Here is a 20,192-nt window from a genome sequence, read left to right as displayed (position 1 = left end):
CCTCCTCCTCCACCTCCTCCACCTGTTTCTCTACCTCCTCCACCTCCTCCTCCACCTCTTCTATGTCCTCCACCTCCTCCACCTCTTCTATGTCCTCTACCTCCTCCACCTCTTTCACCTCCTCCTCCACCTCCTCCACCTCCTCCTCTACCTCCTCCTCCACCTCCTCCTCCACCTCGCCCTCCACTTCCTGCACCTTGTCCTCTACCTCCTTCACCTCCTCCTCCTCCACCTCCTCATCCACCTCCTCTTTCACCTCCTCCACCTCCTCCTCCACCTCTTCCACCTCCTCCACCTCCTGCACCTCCTTCACCTCCTCCTCCATGTCCTCCACCTCCTCCACCTTGTCCACCTCCTCCTCCACCTCCCCTTCCACCTCCTCCACCTAATCCTTCACCTCTACCTCCTCTACTTCATCCACCACCTCCTCCTCTACCTCCTCCTCCACTTCATCTACCTCCTCCACCACCTCCTCCTCCACCTCCTCTTCCACCTCCTTTACCTCCTCCTTCACCTCATCCTCCATCTCTGCCACCTCCTCCTCTATCTCATCTACCTCCTCCATTACCTCCTTTTCCAACTCCTCCTTCACCTCCTCCTCCACCTCCTCTACCTCCTCTTTCACCTCCTCCTTCATCTTCTCCACCTCGTCCTCCACCTCCGCCACCTCATCCTCCACCACATCTACCTCCTCCTCCACCTCCTCTTCCACCTCCTTTAGCTCCTCCTCCATCTCCTCCACCTCACCCTCCACTTCCACCATCTCCTCTTCCCTCCTTGTCCTCCACCTCCTCCACCCTCTTTCACCTCCTCCACCTTGTCTTCCACCCTCTCCTCCACCTGGTCCTCCACCTCCTTCTTCACCTCCTCCTCCCTCTTCCACCTCCTCCAACTCCTCTTCCATCTCCTCCACCTCCTCCACCTCTTCCTTCTCTGCCACCCTGACACAGCAAAACTAAGTCCTCCTCTTCCTCCTCCTCCTCAGCCCCCTCAATAGGAAGATGACAAAGATGAAGATCTTTATGATGATCCAGTTCCACTTAATGAACAGTAAATATATTTTCTCTTCCTTATGATTTTCTTAATATTTTCTTTCCTCCAGCTTACTTTATGTTAATACAGCATATAACACATATACAAATGATGTATTAATCATCTATTTACATTTCCAGTCAATATGAGGCTATTAGTAGATACGTTTCGGGGGAGTCAAAAGTTATATGTGAATTTTCAACTGCAGAGGGAGTCAGCGCCCCTAACCCTGTACTGTTCAAGGGTCAGCTGTACAAAATGAGGACAAGACGTAGTACCCATTCCTCAGGGTTTACTGCTAGGCTTAAATGAGTTGATGTGAAACACTGTTAGAATCGCATCTGGCAAAAAAGTAAGCACTCATTAGTTCTTGTGATTGATCAAGTTACAGTCTCACATACAGATGACTGTCCCCACCCCACCAGCACTCACCAGAGGAGGCCCTTGGATCTAAACAGTATGGAAGCCACGCCTGCTCCCCTCACCTCACACAGGCCTGTGTGCAAGGTGGCTGAGCCCCCCTGGATTTCTGACTAACTATCTTTGGACCACCAGCAGGTAAACAACCCTCCCCTCCTGTGTCCCCCTAGTGCCTCAGCGGCATTAGTTTCCTATTGCTGCTGTAACAAACTGCCACAAACCTGGTGACTTATAGCAACACACAGCTATCATCCTACATTCTGGAGGTGAGAGGTACAAATCAGTCTCACCGGGCTAAATTCCAGGGGTCGCAGGCCGGGCTCCTCCTGGGGGATCCAGAGGGGAAACTGCTTCCCTGCCTTTCTGGGCTTCCCAAGGCCGCCTGCCTTCCTTGGCTCATAACTCTTTTTGTTTGTTTGTTTTGAGACAGAGCCTTGCTCTGTCTCCCAGGCTGGAGTACAGTGGTGCGATCTCTGCTCACCGCAAGCTCCGCCTCCCAGGTTCAAGCCAAACTCCTGCCTCAGCCTCCCGAGTAGCTGGGACTACAGGCGCCCGCCACCACGCCCGGCTAGTTTTTTGTATTTTTAGTAGAGACAGGGTTTCACTGTGTTAGCCAGGATGATCTTGATCTCCTGACCTCATAGTCTGCCCGCTTTGGCCTCCCAAAGTGCTGGGATTACAGACGTGAGCCACCGCACCCGGCCTCCTTGGCTCGTAACTCTCTTCCTCTCATCATTCCAGTCGCTGCGTTCATCACCCACCTCCTACTACTGACTCAGATCTTCTGTCTCCCTCTTAGGAGGACCCCCATGATTACACAGAGCCTGCCTACATAATCCAGGATAGTCTCCCTCTCTCAAAATCCTTAACTGAATCACATCCACGAAGTCCCTTTTTGCCATGTGAGACACAGATTCGCAGCTTCTAGGGATTAGGATGTGGACTCCTCTGGGGGATGACAATTCCGCCCACCACATTGACCTAACCCATATTCAACCTATCCAGCTCTGCTAGCTTAGACATTGGTTTAGTCCCAATACCTGGTCCACAGTGGCCAAAACTGGAACTGAATATGACATTTCACATTTGCATCATAAAGATTCTCCAGATGCTGTGTGAAGGGCAGATTGAAAGGACAAGAGCAGAAGTGAAGAAGCCAGTTATGGGGCTACCAGAATAATCTGGGTAAGAGAGACACAGCGGGCAGAAGTCAGTATTTTTGAAGAAGAATCAGTGGGATGACAAGAGGCTGTGTTTGGAAGGACCACTGGTGTCTGGTTGGAGGAACTGGGTGAATGGTGGTTCCACTCCTTGAAAACAGAGGAGAAGACACTTAATTTGGAGAGGAACTGAGCACCTTGGTCGGGGACATCCTGAATTTTAAGTGTCTATGACTTGCCCAAGTGCAGATGTAAAGTCAGTAATGGGGGATGTCAGGAGGAGAGAGGTAACAGCTTCAAATGCAGAGACCTGTGTGAGTGACAGAAGTGGCCGGTGGGGCAGAGAGACAGGAGTCTGGGCCCAGGAATGTCCTCCTGCTAACCAGCTGCAGTGAAGCTCCACTGGCCCCATCTCTCAGAGTCAGCCCTGCCCTTGCTGTGTCCACTGCAGGGTGTCCCTTGCAGGGGCACTCACTGCACAATCATCATTCCCAGGGAGCGTGGCCATTTCCCCTTGCTGCTCCACCACACCTCTGTTTTGGGTGGCCCTGAGGATTCTCTGAGACTGGGCTACAGTCTCCACAGGTTCCAGCTATGGAGGTCTGCCCCACAGCCTCATCTAGGGAGGTCTGTTTGCCCACCATTGAGTGGCAGCACCTGTCTCTTCCCTCTCTGCTATGTTTAACATGTCCCACAGCAACATGGAAACTTGCAGGTGTCTTTATTCTACACACTGTCCACGGGAAATTTCAGACCCAATCTTCTAGACCAGAGGTCAACAAACTATGATCCCTGGGACAAATCTGGCCTGCTGCTTTTATAAACAAAGTTCTACTGGAACACAGCTATATCCATTCATTTTCGAATGGTCTATGGCTGCCTCCACACTATGACAGCAGAGTTGAGTAGTTGCCACAGAAGATCAGATGACCACAAAGCCTAAACACTGATTCTTCTGTATAGAAAAAGTTTGTCCATCTCTGGTATACACGTTTTCCTCCCCTAGTGCTATCTTATGGCTCCTCCATCATGGTGGAAGACATGGAGGTCAAGGGGACAGATGGGATGGCCAATGTCCAGTCCTTATTCATTCAATCATGTGGAGTAGTACAGGGTGCTATGATGCTATGTCCCTTCTTGGGGACCCAAGAAGCTTCTTCACCTCCAAATCTCTCCACCTGCTCAGAGTCCTTCCTCCTAGACTCACATGGCTTTCTCCTTCCCCTTCCTTTCCACTCCCTGCTGCAGGGGAACTTCTCTCCCGTCATCTCCTCCATCCTGCCACCTTGGGACTGAAGAATAAAACCATTTTCAGGCCTCCTAGCTTTGCTCTCAGTATATAACAGAAAACTTCTGGAATGTGATTCTTTTTCTCTTGCCACAAAGCCTGGTTTTCATGACTGGAGTCTCTCTTGAGACTGAAGAAAGTCAGTGCCGGGACTCAAAGCGGAGTAATGAGGTCTTTGTTCTAGATAGTACCTACTCTTCCCCCAAAGCAATGCACACCCTTGATTTAATGGGTGGGAGAGCTGCAGGGCAATATGATTTACAGAAAGAAAAAAAATGGGTCAATTTAAATTTTCAAAACTATTATTCTTGCAATAACTAGAGTGAGGTCCAAACAGTTTCCACCAGGCTAAGGAAAGAGAGACATAGCATGAAACTTCGAAAACTGGGTCAGGACTCAAGAGAGAGCCAGCTGGAGATGGGCCCTGCTAATCAGTCTCTGAGACTGTGAGCTGCTCCCCTGGAGTTCTCCGGCTGATGGAGTTCATTTGGGTGGAAGAGGAGAGGAAGACGGCCATTGAAAGTCACGAATAAGAGTTAAGATTAGTTACTGGCAGAGGAAGCAGAGAGAAGAGTCTCAATTCAGCACCTGAAGGAGAGAGGCTTTAGGGTGATAGGATGAGCTGCACCTAGGAACCCCCAGAGTCCACAGGTTCCAACAGCAAAAGCAAAAAATGGGATCAAAAACCAGGTGACTAAAGGCTACCTGCAGAAATACAGAGGGATTCCAGGTCTCCAGACCCCCATGCCTCATGCCAGCACTTACAGCACTGATATGCATTCTCAGGCAGAGGAAAAAATAATGTGAACTCCCCAAAGAAATGAACCATCGGCTTCTTCCGCTTTCAAACTGAAAAGTCATGCCCCAGAGCAGACATTCTTCATATTAGCCAAGATATGGCAGGAGAGGCAGCTCACCGATGCCCAGTCCAAGCATCCAAAGGTGAGGCCACCAGCTGACATGCCCTGCCCACATCCAGACAGAGCTAGGCCACTCCCTCATTTGATGGGGAGGTCAGGGACATAGAAGAAAACATGCCAAGCACCTTTTAATCAACCGTATAAACATTAAAGGACAACCAAGGGCCACCAGACTGTTAAGGAAAACCAAAACTATCAAAGATAAAGATTTAGAGCAACCCACAGAAAAACTGACCCCGGAGGAAACTACAAAACTTATCTTACTTAATTACAATTAGTACCCTCAGGTAGAAATGAAAAAAATATGCAACCAAAAAGTAAGACAAATACTAAGAAAAAGTAGCAGAAAATATAAATGAGAATTAAAAATACTGTATAAAATAACAAGTTGATCTCACTTGTTCTGTTGCAACCCTGTGCTAAAGTCTCCAGGAGGCTTAGAACCACCACTCAGATCTTCAGCCAAACCAGGTGAAATGTAACAACTAGCAACTAATGTCAATCCATGGTTGGGTCCAAGACTGACCAGGCGGCAACCTGTATGGTCAGATTGTTTATACAAAATGTTCAGCATAATGGTCTGCACCTGGTTCTCTGAGTTTTTGTTATTGAACTCATCATGCATCCTGGTTCTAGATACCTGACCAAAGGGGTAGGAAAGACTCCTCCTCCAATGAGCCTGTTGCTCCCAAGGCCAAGAGTCTCGCCAACATCTTAATGATTCACAATCTGAAGACAAAGTGCATCCCGTGTGACAGAGAAAGGCCTCTGGGAGCAGCACATGGGAAGGCTGGACCTCTCTGGTATTGGCCTGTGTGACCTTCCTCCTCCTGCCCTGCACCATTTCCCTTTCTGAAAGCCTTAGGGCCAGGCAAAGTGGCTCATGCCTATAATCCCAATACTTTGGGAGGCCGAGGTAGGAGGGTTGCTTGAGGCCAGGAGTTTGAGACCAGCCTGGTCAACACAGCAAGAACCCATCTCTACAAAAAATTTAAAAATTAGCTGGGCATGCTCCTGAGTGCCTATAGTACCAGCTACTTGGGAGGATCGCTTGAGCCTAGGAGTCTGAAGCTGTAGTGAAATGTGATCACACCACTGCACTCCAGCCTGGGTGACACAGCGAGACCCCGACTCTTAAAAAAAGGAAAGCCTTGCCCAAGTATACTCTGGGAAGTCTCAGAGTCCTTTCAACTGTCCAACCCTGTGTCACTGTGTACTTAATGGGTACAATGTTCAGTATTTGGGTGATGGATACCCCAAAAGCCCTGACTTCACCACTATGCGATCTGTGCATGTAACAAAACTATACTTCTACCCCATAAATCTATACAACTGAAAGTAAATAAATAAAAATTAAAATTCAATAGGTGGTCCAGAAGACGGAATTAAAGAAATCTCCTGGATTACAAAGCAAAAAGCACAGCAGTCGAAACTGTGAGAGAGAAGTTAAGACACCTGGATGATCAACATAGAAAGTCAACCTGGCCAGGCACAGTGGCTCACGCCTGTAATCCCAGCACTTTGGGAGGCCTGAGGTCAGGAGATCAAGGCCATCCTGGCCAACATGGTGAAAACCCATCTCTACTAAAACACAAAAAATTAGCCAGGCATGGTGGTGGGCACCTGTAGTCCCAGCTACTCAGGAGGCTAAGGCATGAGAATCGCTTGAACCCAGGAGGCAGAGGTTTCAGTGAACCGAGAAAGATTATGCCACTGAACTCCAGCCTGGCGATGGAGCGAGACTCCATCTCAAACAACAACAACAACAACAACAACAAAGTCAGACACCTAACTAACAGGAGTTCCATAAAACAGAAACGAAAGTTGAGGAAATACTCAAGAAACAAACTTTTCGGCATTAAAGAAAGAACACACTGAGTAGCTAAGACCCATCACTAAGTTCTGCAAAATATCAGAAAATCAAAAACAAAGAGTAGACCCCAGCAGCTTCCAGAAGAGCAAGCTAGTTACCAGCAAAAGAAGATGAACCAGGCTAGCATTAGATGCTTCTTCAGTGATGTCAATTATGAAGACAATGGTGTGTTGCCACCAAAGAAGTAACAACAGAGGGTTGAAATATTTAACTCTGAGGAATAGGGAGGGCAGGAGATGAGGAGTAGGTTTTGCCTTTCATTTTGTACCTTTCCATACTGTCTGAATGTTTATTTCCATGAACGTATACTGCTGTTATCATCATTATCATCATCATCATCACCATCATAAAGCACACATATATATGGTTTTATACAGATACATACATATATATTTTAATATATACATGGATGTTTTATGGTGATGATGCTAACAGAAATATATGAAAACAATCAGTAATATATGAAAAGATCATATATGAAAAAGATAACAGAATATATGAAAAGTACATTATATAATATATAATATACATTATATGTAATATATATTAGTATATGCGCACACACATACACACACACACACAGCACTAGTATGTGTTCTCAGGCAGAAGAAAAGAATGCTGCACTCCCCAAAGAAATGAGCCATCGGCCTCTTCCGCTTTCAAACTGAGAAGTCATACCCCAGAGCAGACACTCTTCATATTAGGCCAAGATAAGGCAGGAGAGGCAGTTCACCTACGCCGATGCCCAGCCCATGCATCCAAAGGTGAGGCCGTCAGCTGACACGCTCTGCCCACATCCAGACGTCAGATAGACAGACAGACAGACAGACAGACAGATAGATAGACAGACAGACAGATGTGCTTTCAGTACCAGGGGAGCATGTCACAGCAGGGCTTTTTCTCCACACACACACAGTGCTTCTCCACTTCCTTAAACTCTCTTGGATGTCACCCCACTCACCAAGAGGCATGCATCAGGGCCAGTGGGAGCAACCATAGGTAGAACTTTTGAAGTCACTGGACAGGTGCCTTGCTCAGGGGGTTTCAAAGGTTTTTGTTTTCTTCTTTTTTTGTTGTTGTTGTTATTGATGATATGGCAATAAAGCCACAAAGTATCATGAAATGTATATATAATTATATGTACACTTTTTAAACACATTCTCTTTTTTCGAAAGAGAAAGCTAATCTTGAGGAGCAGCTATTGACTATGTTATGACAGACTCACAGCCCTGTTAACCTACTCGTGTTTCCTAGGTGTTACTTCCTCTTCTTGAAGAGTCCGTTCTGGGGTGTCTCATACCCTCTCAAGGCACCAAAGACAGGGGCAGGCCCAGAGAAAGGACCTGGGTGTCACCAATGCTGGATTTAATGAACTGGCAGGTGCAAAGCAGACGCTATGTTCCTCTGCTTTTTTCTGACACTGGGTCAGAAATCAGTTTCTAAAAACATAGTATCCCTTTGTAAATGGTAGAAAAGAACTCGGGTATAATTGAAAAAAGATGTGGTTTTTTTAAAAATCAAGAGACTGATAAGGACATGCTCACTGTGGCTAAGTTGCTTATTAACATGTTAAGTAGGTATCATTATCATAATCCTTTCAAATTCTGCTGAGGGTTCCAAAAATGTCTTTCAAAATCACTATCCCTATTCACTATCAAAGCCATTATCTGTAATTTCTCATTACAGATGAGAAGCCAGCACATCTCTTATAATTAGTTAACTTCGAGGTTTACTTTTCAAATAAAAATTTGCTTTTTCATGAAGTTCCACATGTTCTCTGTTTTCTCTGCAAAACAGTGAGCTTAAACTTTATGGATTTATTTTAGAACAAATAACTTGAATGTTTATGTAATAATTATGTCATAGGCTCTAGTAGCTGGGATGTAAAAGAAGTAGTTTGTTTACATTTATTATACCCTAATACTTGACTCACCAACACCCCTTCCTCCCCCGCAAATGCCAGTGTTTTAACATCCTCCATTCCTGTGGGCTGCCTGCATCACCCTCCATCTCACTGTACCACGTCCTTCAGGTAAATTATGACACTTTTATCAGCAGTTGGAAGTGGAGCTAAGAGCAGTCCAAGCTTATAAATTGAAACTACAATTCCAAAACATGCTATCAAAAATGGGGAGACGTTGGTCAAAGTGTGCACGTTTTCAGTTAAAAGATGAATCTGTACTGGGGTTCTAATGTACAGCCTGGCAAGTACAGTTAATAATACTGTCTTGTATACCTGAAGTCTGTTAAGGGAGTAGATTGTAAATGTTCACACACACAGAGGTCACTATGTCAGGTGATGGATACGTTAGTTAGCTTGATTGTGGGAATCACTACACAGGTATACTTACATCAAAACACCATACTGTATACCTTAGACATATACCTTAAATATGACAAATTTTTTGTCAATCATCACACCTCAATAAAACTGGGGAAAGGCCGGGTGCGGTGGCTCACACCTGTAATCCCAACATTTTGGGAGGCCGAGGTGGGCAGATCACAAGGTCAGGAGTTCGAGAGCAGCCTGGCCAACATGGTGAAACTCCATCTCTACAAAAATACAAAAATTAGCTGAGCATGATGGCACCCAGCTACTCGGGAGGCTGAGACAGGACAATCACTTGAAACGGGGAGGCAGAGGTTGCAGTGAGCAGAGACCACACCATTGCACTCTAGCTGGAGTGACAGAGTGAAACTCTGTCTCAAAAAAAAAAAAAAAAAACTGGGGAAAAAATTTTAAATGCCTAAATGCAGGAATAGAACCAAGGAGGGCAAGGTCCTGGGGACTTAGAGGAAGCCCTGTTCCAGCCTTTGCTGTCTGTCAACATCATTCCTTCCATAACTGTCATCCTGAGAAGAGCTCTGTAATGACAAAAAAAAAAAAAAAAAAAAAAAAACCACATGGTCTAAACTCACTATCAAACATGGAAACAACAGAGTCTGAAGAAACCATCCTAGGTTTTATCATAATTTCTTTACTCTTCAACAAAACTATCAGATACCGTACTTTTGACCTTTTCAAAATTCCAGTTCAAAGTTCCCCCAAATAAAAAGGTGAAATACAAAGGAAAAAAAAAAATCTCTTTCACACACTCAAATTATGTAGACCCCAGTATAATGTTCAAGGTCCGTTTTCTTTTGAAGAATTATTTTAAAGGAACCAGGGCAGGGATTCTTCCTGTGGGGCTACAGAGTAGAAGATGGCAAGGAGGGGGCGGTGAAAGTATAAAGAAACCATTTGGCTTGAGCAAGGGGGATTGTGATCACAGCTGTCATTTAGTCTGGTGTACTAACAGAAAACACAGATTTAAATAAATGGTTAAAGAGGAAAGTGTAACCGCTAGAAGAATGGAGACGCACAGGAGAGAGTGGCTGGAGTTCATGAATACACATTTTTTAAAAGAAGACATATGAATGGCAAACAGGGATATGAAAAAATGCTCAACATAACTAATCATCAGGGAAATGCAAATCTAAACCACAATGAGATATCATCTCACACCTGTTAGAATGGCTATTCTCAAAAAGACAAAAGACAGTAAGTGTTGGCAAAGATATGGAGAAAGGGGAACAATTTCTTTGTTGGTGGGAAGGTAAGTTAGTACAGCCATTATGGAAAACAGTACCAAAGCTCCTTTAAAACTTAAAAATAGAACTGTCCCATGCAGCAATTCCACCTTTGGGTATATAACCAAAGAAGATGAAAACCGTATGAATGAAGAGATATCTGCACCCCCATGTTCTAAAATGAATTCATAAATCCATACATATATACATACATACATAGGAGAGAATGGGAAAGCTCTTCCTACAGTAGAATAACAATTAATAAATGTAGAAGGAATGGGCCAGGTGCGATGGCTCACGCCTATAATCCCAGCACTTTGCGAGGCCGAGGTGGGCAGATCACGAGGTCAGGAGATTGAGACCATCCTGGCTAACACGGTGAAACCCCGTCTCTACTAAAAATACACAAAAATTAGCCAGGTGTGGTGGCGGGCGCCTGTAGTCCCAGCTACTTGGGAGGCTGAGGCAGGAGAATGGCGTGAACCCACGAGGCGGAGCTTGCAGTGAGCCGAGATCACGCCACTGCACTCCAGCCTGGGCGACAGAGCGAGACTCCGTCTCAAAAATAATAGTAGTAATAATAATAATAATAATAATAAAATAAATAATGTCAAAGGAATGGAAAGAGAAAGTTATGACTTGGCAACCATCATAGAGGAGGCTGGTTTGGATGGCAATCATCAACAGATGTGAAGTTGAAAGATAGAGGTTTGACCAGAAACAGGATACTGGCATAATCTGAGACTTCCTCACACAAACTATAATCAAAGGGGAAATGGTGAATTTAAAATAATAACACCTGGCGGACAGCAATATCATTAAGTGATCAAGGTGAATATCACCAGTGGTGGGAAGGCTAACATCAATGCCTCCGATGCGATGCATTGAGAAAAGCAGGGCATCATCTTTGGGATTGTCCTGCCAAGAATGCATGAGCTGAGTCTGGCCATGAGGATAAATCAGATGGATCTAGGTTCAGGGTCATCCTACAGAATGCAAGGCCTGTGCCCTTCAAAACTGTGGAAAACGTGACACAGAGAGGAAGGCTGAGGAGAATGAAGGCACACGAGAAGTGCGCATGCTCCTGGGCAGGACCGTGGGCCAGAGAAGAAAAAGAAACACTATTTGGGCAGGTGATGAAATTGGAATGGGGTCTACAGATTGGATAACAATATTCTTCCAATGTTGATTTCCTAATTTGGAGAGGCTTATGATGAGTACATAAAGAGCTGATTTCCTAATTTGGAGAGGCTCATAATGAGTACATAAAGAGCATCCATGAGTGGTGAGAATATACACTGAGTTTTTTGGGGGTGAAGCAGCGTCACATCCACAACTTTCTCCCAAAACACTGAGAAAAAAACTAATGATAATTGAGATCTTTTTTTACCTTGAGAAAGAGAATGTGCACAAGCTCAAGCCACGGGGTGCATGCAATAAAATGTTTACAACTCGGGAATTTAAGAGAAGAGACACAGGAATTCTTGGTTCTGTTGTGTAACTTTTCTATAAGTTAAAAATTATTTCAAAACCTATCCAGAAAACAATATTGAGAGAGAGTTTCATTGTTTTTTAGCATAGAATTTGGCTACGAGCATTCCAGTGCACCATATCTCCAAATGACTAGGACTTTTTACCTGATGCCCAAGGGAGGGTTCTGTGTGTGTGTGTTTTGTTGTTGGGTTTTTGGGTTTTTTTGGTGTTTTTTGTTTTGTTTTGTTTTTGAGATAGGGTGTCTCTCTGTCACCCAGACTGGAGTGCAGCGGTGCAATCTCAGCTGGTTGTAGTCTCAACCTCCCAGACTCAGGTGATCCTCCCACCTCCGCCTCCCGAGTAGCTAGAACTACAGCCACGTGCCACCATGTCCAGCTAATTTTTTGCATTTTCAGTAGAAATGGGCCATGTTGTCCAGGCTGGTCTTCAACTCCTGGCTCATGTGATCCACCCACGTCAGCCTCCCAAAGTGCTGGGATTACAGGCGTGAGCCACCACACCCTGTCAGGTTTGTTTTTTTTCTTATCTTTAAAATCCAAAGACTTGGCGGTGGCTCACGCCTGTAATCCCAGCACTTTGGGAGGCCGAGGTGGGCAGATCACGAGGTCTGGAGATCAAGACCGTCCTGGCTAACACGGTGAAACCCCGTCTCTACCAAAAATACAAAATAGCCGGGCGAGGTGGCGGCGCCTGTAGTCCCAGCTACTCGGGAGGCTGAGGCAGGAGAATGGCATGAACCCAGGAGGCGGAGCTTGCAGTGAGCTGAGATCGCACCACTGCACTCCAGCCTGGGCGACACAGCCAAGGCTCTGTCTCAAAAAAAAACAAAAAAAAACAAAAAAAAACCCAAAAACTTGGAACCAACCCAAATGTCCATCAATGATACATTGGATTAAGAAAATATGGCACATATACGCCATGGAATATTATGCAGCCATAAAAAAGGATGAGTTCATGTCCTTTGTAGGGACATGGATGCAGCTGGAAACCATCATTCTCAGCAAACTATCACTGGGACAAAAAATCAAACACCGCATGTTCTCACTCACAGGCGGGAAGTGAACAATGAGAACACTTGGACACAGGGAGGGGAACATCACACACCAGGGGCTGTCATGGGGTGGGGGGAGTGGCGAGGAATAGCATTAGGAGATACACCTAATGTAAATGACAAGTTAATGGGTGCAGCACACCAACATGGCACATGTATACATATGTAACAAACCTGCACGTTGTGCACATGTACCCTAGAACTTAAAGTATAATAAATAAATAAATAAATAAAATCCATTATTTTACAGGGAAACATGTCAATGCTGACTATTCTCCATTGATTTCTCCCAGTTACACAATGCATCCTTTCAAGTCTTCTTTTATTTTAGGAAAGTTTTCTTGCATTATAGTTCTAAATATTTATGCTATTCTATTGCTTTGTTTTTCTGTCCCTGGACACTAATTATACATATATTGGACCTCCTTTGCCTGTGTCCTACATTCCTTTAATTCACTTTATTCTCTTCTTTTTTTATTATTTTTCTCCTTTTCATCCTCTATTTTTATTTCCATGCTTCCTAAGAATATCTGCTCCTGTGTTCCTTCTAACTTAGTCTTCATTTTTGAAACTCGTTTTTTCCAAACTCTTTTCTGACATCTTTCTGTTCGCCTTTCATAATTTCCTGTTATCTAGCCATATCTTTTGTAGTTTTTACAATTTCTGATTCAGGATGGGAGCAGTCACTCATGCCTATAATCCCAGCACTTTGGGAGGCCAAGGTGGGCTGACTACCTGAGGTCAGGAGTTGGAGACTGGCCTGGCTAACAGGCAAAACCACATCTCTACTAAAAACACAAAAATTAGCTGGGTGTGGTGGAATGCACCTGAAATCACGCTACTTGGGAGGCTGAGGCTGAGGCAGGAGAATCACTTGAACCCGGGAGGCAGAGGATGCAGTGAGCCAAGATCAACAGCCTGAGCAACACAGTGAGACTCTGCCTCAGAAATAAAGAAATAAAAATAAATAAATAAATAAATAAGTAAAATAAAGTTTCTGATTCATACTACCCTTACGAAACTTTATTTTCTTTTAGCTTATATTGAAATATTAATTTATAATTTTTCTGGTGTGCTCTCATTTTCAGTAGTACCATTATGTTCATTTTCATCACGTTTTCATTGAATAAATGTTGCATGAGGTGGGATCGTATTCCTTTTTTGCTGTCCATGATTAAATGAGGAGGAAGTTCCTAATAAAACAGGAAAGTTCCTAATGAAGGGATGGACTAGGATAGCTTTCCCACTTGGCTCTACTGATCTGTGAAAGACTCAAAATAGGAATTCTCCATGTATCCACTTGTTTCCCAGCATCAAGTCCAGAACCTTTGTAAAGCTCAGAAAGATCTCTTGCCTTTAGTCCTTTGCTCCAGCTCTAGAACTTTGAAGTCTTTCTTTTCCAAGGCTATATGCTCTCAGCTTTTGATGTTATCCTTCACTGTTAAAGCAGTTTTTGAGATCTTTTTCCTTAGGGGTCCCCCCCCACACCTCCACCCTCTGAACTTACTTTCTCTTGCCATCTGTCTTCTGCTCAACTTGGTGTATGTTTCCAGTAATTTCTGCTCAAGGTGAGGTGCTGTCCTTCTAGAAGGGAGGACTTACTGTATGTTTCTAAGATTCTCCAAGGCCTGTGCCACCACATCGATGCTGATTCTCCCACATCCACACACAGTTGGTTGCTCTCACCTGTCACCAGAAGCCTAGGAGTCCCTTTCCAGTTTTGCCAGTTGCTCTCAGGTCTGTCCACCAGACTTCCATCCTACTTTTAGGGGTGAGCAGCTCATGGTAGTTTTTGGGTTCCACCACCTGTCAATAGTTCCTTTCATTTCCCATCACTCCCCTGAGGTCACTGCGGCTCTTCTCCAGGTCCTTCTGATGCTGGTGATTTGGGCACACCCACCCAGTCCTGGGAATGGGGGGAGGGGAGAGAGTCCCCATCACTTTTGTTGACCCATCCTCTTTGGGCTTTATCTACAGCTGTCTTGCTGATTGGTTTAGCTTCCAGGAGGAGTTCAGGGGAGACTGAAAAACTACTTTGCCACCATGAATACATCCCCATAAAACATGTTCTGACGGGCATAAAACAAGGAACAAAGAAATGAAGAGACATACTCTGTTTCTGAATTGGAAGATTTAATATGATAAAACTGTCAGTACTCCCAAAATTGATGCATTATATTAAAAGTTTTAAAATTGTCTATCTGGCAAGAAACCAAAAATTAAGCAAAGTGAGAAAATATTTGCAACACATAATAAAGTATCCATGGAAATCCAGATCCAATGAAATATCCTTCTGCCTCTATTAAATTCATAAAAATGCTCAGCATTGCTAACATCCCACACTGCAAGAGGACAGGAAAAGGGGCACACACTGTAGGCTTCTGCGGGTGGATGTGCCTACATTCTTCTGTGAAAATTAATCCAGAAATAGCTAACAAAACTCCCAATTTGAATACTCGTTGACTAACAATTCCACTTTGGGGAATCTACCCTCAAAATAAAAAAGCAGTGGCATCTCGGGCTGGATAAGCAGCACTGTTTGCAGAGACACAGAACTGGCAGAGATTATTCCCAGCGGGAGAATAACTGAGTAACTTGTAATAATTCATACTTTGGACTATTCCACAGCCATTAAAAATAATGTGTTAAATAATGAGTTATGGCTGGGAATATTCGTTATACATTAAATTTTTTAAAGAAGTTACAGAGTAATATGGGTGATATAATGTCATTTTTGTAAATTGTTTTTTAAAAGAAAAGAAACATTTTCCATACACATTTATATATATTCTAATACATTTTATGATTGTAAAGGAAAGCGTGGAAGGACTACATTAAACAACACTGGTAATACCAGTGGTCTATGGGTGGAGAATTGGGGTAGACAAAAGCTATATATTGTTTGTGTGTGTGTGTGTGTATGTGTGTATATATATATATATATATTTTTTTTTTTTTTGAGATGGAGTTTCACTCTTGTCCTCCAGGCTGGAGTGCAATGGCATGATCTTGGCTCACTGCAACCTCCGCCTCCTGGGCTCAAGTGATTCTCCTGCTTCAGCCTCTCGAGTAGCTGGGATTACAGGCACTCATCATTACACTTGGCTAATTTTTGTATTTTTAGTAGAGACAGGGTTTCGCCACGCTGGCCAGGCTGGTCTCCAACTCCTGAGCTCAGGTGGTCCACCCGCCTCAGTCTCCCAAAGTGTTGGGATTACAGGCGTGAGCCACCATGCCCAGCCACTTTTTTATTTTCAGTTAGTTTTACTTTTTATATATTACTTTCAGAGTATGAAAAAAATCCAGTGGAGTTGCTTTTTAAAGGAAAAATACACACACACATACACACACACAGAGAGAGAGAGAGAGCGTCCGCTCACAATAGTTATGTCTTTATCAACATATGTAACTGGTAATGTGGATAACTCACAATGTACCTGTTTGCCCCTGAGTTCTGGGCATTGATAAAATCTCCAAGAGAAATAACAAACTACTGTATTAAAGGATAACCATTCAAGACCTCCATCCAGCTCTCTCAGTCTTCTAAACTATGAACACAGCTCATTACCTCTCAAAATGGGCAGGATGTCTATCCACAAGGGAACTGATCCACCTGCTGACTCACTGGCTGGCACAGCCCAGCACAAGAAAACCATCTGCAGGGGTACTCAAACAACGGAAACTGCACAGCTCTGTGTTCATCACAGACCTCCGGCCAGGCCTGCCACCCACTCCTGTCTCCAACCTTGCCGAGTCCTCCCCTTTCAACCTTCAACTTCTTCAACTTGGCCCAATGGAATGGCTCCTTAAATTTCTCTTGTATCTTCACCTTTCCAGGCATGTTTTATGCTTTTCCTAAGAAACAGAGAGCCTCCTTGCTGAAGTGGACCCCTTTACCAGCATGCTTTATTTCATCCCCTTCTGCCTAATGGTTAGCAGGAGTTTGGCCTCTAAAAAGTCAGAGTAACTAAGTTCAAAGCTACTTCGTAGCTGAGTGACCTTGAGTAAGTCACTCATCCCTCTTCCCCTCAGTTTACTCAGCAGAAGCACCAAGATTTCTTAAGGCTTTGGCTCAGAACAGAGTCAGGCTCAGTTCCGCTGTGTTCCACTGGCTAAGACAAATCAGAGGCCCAGTCCAAACTCAAGCAGAGGGAACCACACAAAACCCTGAGCACCAGCAGGCAGAGGCCACCAGAGTAATGGGCTGTTACACACACAATAAGTAAGTGCTCACTAAGTATGGGCTGTCTGTCTTAGCTAATAATTTTGTTTCTTAAAGCTAGGAGAGTTCTTTTTACAATGGGTTTTCACCATGTGCAAACCAAAGAGAGGGCCTAGAAAGCCATATGTTGCTAAAGAGCACATAGGTCTCATTTTAGAAGATTTAGAGAAACCAGAGGGAAGCCCTAAGCCCCACAGTGTGCATTTCTGTATGAAGCCAGCCCAGCCAGCCCAGTTGCCATTCTTAAATGAAGAAACCTTGGCAAGGCAGTTGCACCAATCCCAGCAGGCAGACATATATACGGCAATGGGTCAGCGTTCCCTACTCACAACCATGTTAACATGCAAACCTGTCTCAATGCAGCAGGAACGAATCATCATTTCTGCAAAGGGTTGCAGACAACAGGTGAAAAATGGTATACACTGTACCGTACTGAAAGAACTTTCAAGGTGCTTGCAGCAAAGTAGGTTTGAAGACAGAAAAGAAGCCCATGAAAAAATAGGTGGGTGGGAGATGGAGGACCCAGGACAGAAGTCATCTTATAATCTCCAAAATGTAAGCAGAGTGTGCTGTGTTCATTGTTGATCTCCAGAGCCTAGAGGAACGTCCATACGTAGGAGAACTGTGTGGAATTACTCTGAATCATAAGAAGTTAGAACAGGTTATAGGCCGAGCACAGTGGCTCAAGCTTGTAATCTCAGTGCTTTGGGAGGCCGAGGCAGGAGCATCCCTTGAATCCAGCCTGGGCAACATAATGAGACCCCCATCTCTTAAAAAAAAAAAAAAGTTTTTAATATTAGCCACGCATGGTGGTACACACCTGCAGTCCTAGCTACTTGCGAGGCAGAGGCAGGAGGATCGCTGCAGTCCAGGAGTTCCAGGGTGCAATGAGCTATGATAGTGCCACTGCACTCCAGCCTGGAAAAAAGAGCAAGATCCTGCCTATAAAAAAAAAAAAAAAAAAAAAACAGGTTAGAGTTGTTGAAGAGAATAACACTGTAAATGCAAACTGAATTAACTGTTTTACACATTTATTTAACTCTTTAAACTAAAATGTAGGGGATGTGCACTTTCCACATAAATAAGCTTTTCTACTGTGTCCAATTCATGTTTTCCCCTTTAGGTTTATCATTAAGAGGCAGTTCTCTCTCCACACCCCTGGGAACCCAAGGCTAAACCAGGAAAGGGGGGGGGGGGGCTCAGGGAGGAGCCAGGACGTGGAGCTAATTCACCAGTCTGCCACCTGTAGGCTGGATCCAGCAGACTTTAACCTCAATGACCGCTCGACAGACATGAAAACAATGTATATTAAACAATGGTAAAAACTGAGCAACAGATGTGTGAAAACTATATAGAGAGGGGCATTTAAATCACGGCTCCCGTGTGCTTGCCTCCAACCTCCTCTCTTTCCTTTGAACACTCCCAGCTGTGACCACACAGTCTGTTGTTCCTATTCAGCTCTCCAAGGCTCACCCTTGATCTGAAATAAGCTTTGAAACTTAATACCCCCATTAGGATGAACAACCACACCTGTATCGATAGAGGTTTCCAGAGGCAATTTTGCTCAGATCTTATGGTAAAAGCCATGCAATGAACTTAAAGAACAAAGACTATTATGAAAAAACAAATAAGCAAGGCTGGACGAATGTTTTCAAATTTTAAAACTCAAGAACAAATAGCAAACATTAGTTATAAAGGAATGGTTTGGATTTCTGTAGATGGAATTAAAACATACTGAGTTAACAAGCCTATGCGATGTATTTCAGCACGATACACCAAATGCAGTTACAGATGTCAAGAGTTCTCAGAACAAGCGCCACTCTTCATAAATATCTGCTCTGCATATGTATCTCTCCCATTCCCATAACGTCCATTCTTTGTTAATATAGGGAAAAAAACAACTTGCATCAAAATGCTACAAAACGCCAAAAATTAACTCTTGGGGACAGTCACTTTAATAGAGATGTACTGGTGTCTTTCTCCTATGGAGATGTGTTCATCACTGGCTTCTCTGATTTAGTGGTTAAGAGTCTGAAAATCGGTCATCCTTAAGGTCTGGAGCTCCGAAAGCAGCCACGGCCCCCGCACCTTGCCCGTCCCCCGGCCCCCGCCCCCTGGCCCCTGCCCCAGGATGCCGGATGCGGGTCGCCTGCCCAGTCCCGCTGCCCACAAACCACGCCGTTCTGGGCGGACGCGGGAAACCACAAGTCCCCGAAGCCAAGTCGGCGAGTGACCACAGTGGCTGGCCGGTCCCCGATAGCCGGACTGACCCAAAACCAGACGGGACGCGCCCCGCGCCCACCCCCTCACACCCCTGGCCAGGGCAGCCGCGAAGGCAAGAGGCGCGCCCACACGCTGCTCCGCTCCGGGTCGGATTCCACCTCCTCGCCTCGGCCTCCGCCGCTCGGCTGGCGAGGTCGTGTCCCCGGCGCTCCCTCCGGCCGCTGCGGGCTCGGAGGACGGCGGGCGCCTGGCTGCTGTTTCCTCTAAGAAAAGTAACTCCGGGAATCAGCGCAATAGGAGCAGGAACGCGATGCTCCGAGAGCGGCGAGCCGGGCCCTGGAGTTATTCTGCTCGGAGTTTCGAACTGCGCCCCGCGCTGCAGCTGCTCGGCCCCGGCTTTGGAGCCCGGAACTTGCCGCCCGCGGTGGCGTCCCGGCGGCCGCAGCGCCTCGCTCCCCTGGCCCGCGCAGTACCCGGAGCCCGTCCCCGTCTGGCCGCGGACACTCACCGAGAAGCCTGCCCAGAAGGGGCAGGAGTGGCGGACGCGGGCCGAGGTGGTGAGCGCCAGCGCGGCGAAGCTGACTGCCACGATGAGGCATCCGAGCGCCATCTGCGTGGCCCCGAGCGCCAGCACGATGCGGGAGCGGCCCGGGCACTCGGGCAGGCGGGACAGGCTGCGGGGCAGCGCGGCGGGACGCGGCGCTCGGGAGCTGCCGGCCGGAGGCATCGCGCCGGGCGCCCGCACGCCTCGCCCGCTCTCGCCCGGCCCGGCGCGCGCCGCCGCCGCCTCTCCTCACAGAGGGTCCGAGGCAAGTTGCGCCGGGTGCGGGGACGGCCTCCCAGCCGGCTACGGGGGCCGCGGCGGCCGCGCGCCGGGAGCGGGCCGGGCCGGGCTGGGAGCCGGGAGCCCGCAGCCCACGCCGGTGCCCGCGCCCATGC

The 20,192-nt window shown here is 45.9% G+C and overlaps 1 protein-coding gene across 1 annotated transcript in view; it reads right to left on the bottom strand.

The window, feature by feature from the left end:
• FAM189A1 (family with sequence similarity 189 member A1) overlaps positions 1-19,980 on the bottom strand; it is a 442,533-nt gene extending 422,553 nt beyond the window's left edge. The window contains exon 1 of the mRNA XM_025390663.1: positions 19,762-19,980. Coding sequence (XP_025246448.1) covers positions 19,762-19,980 — 219 coding nt within the window. The remainder of the gene's footprint in view (positions 1-19,761) is intronic.
• Between the last annotated feature and the right edge of the window lie 212 nt (positions 19,981-20,192).

This window comes from Theropithecus gelada, chromosome 7a (assembly GCF_003255815.1).
Source record: "Theropithecus gelada isolate Dixy chromosome 7a, Tgel_1.0, whole genome shotgun sequence".
In the NCBI taxonomy this organism is placed as follows: domain Eukaryota; kingdom Metazoa; phylum Chordata; class Mammalia; order Primates; family Cercopithecidae; genus Theropithecus; species Theropithecus gelada.
This window is presented reverse-complemented; position numbering and strand designations above follow the sequence as displayed.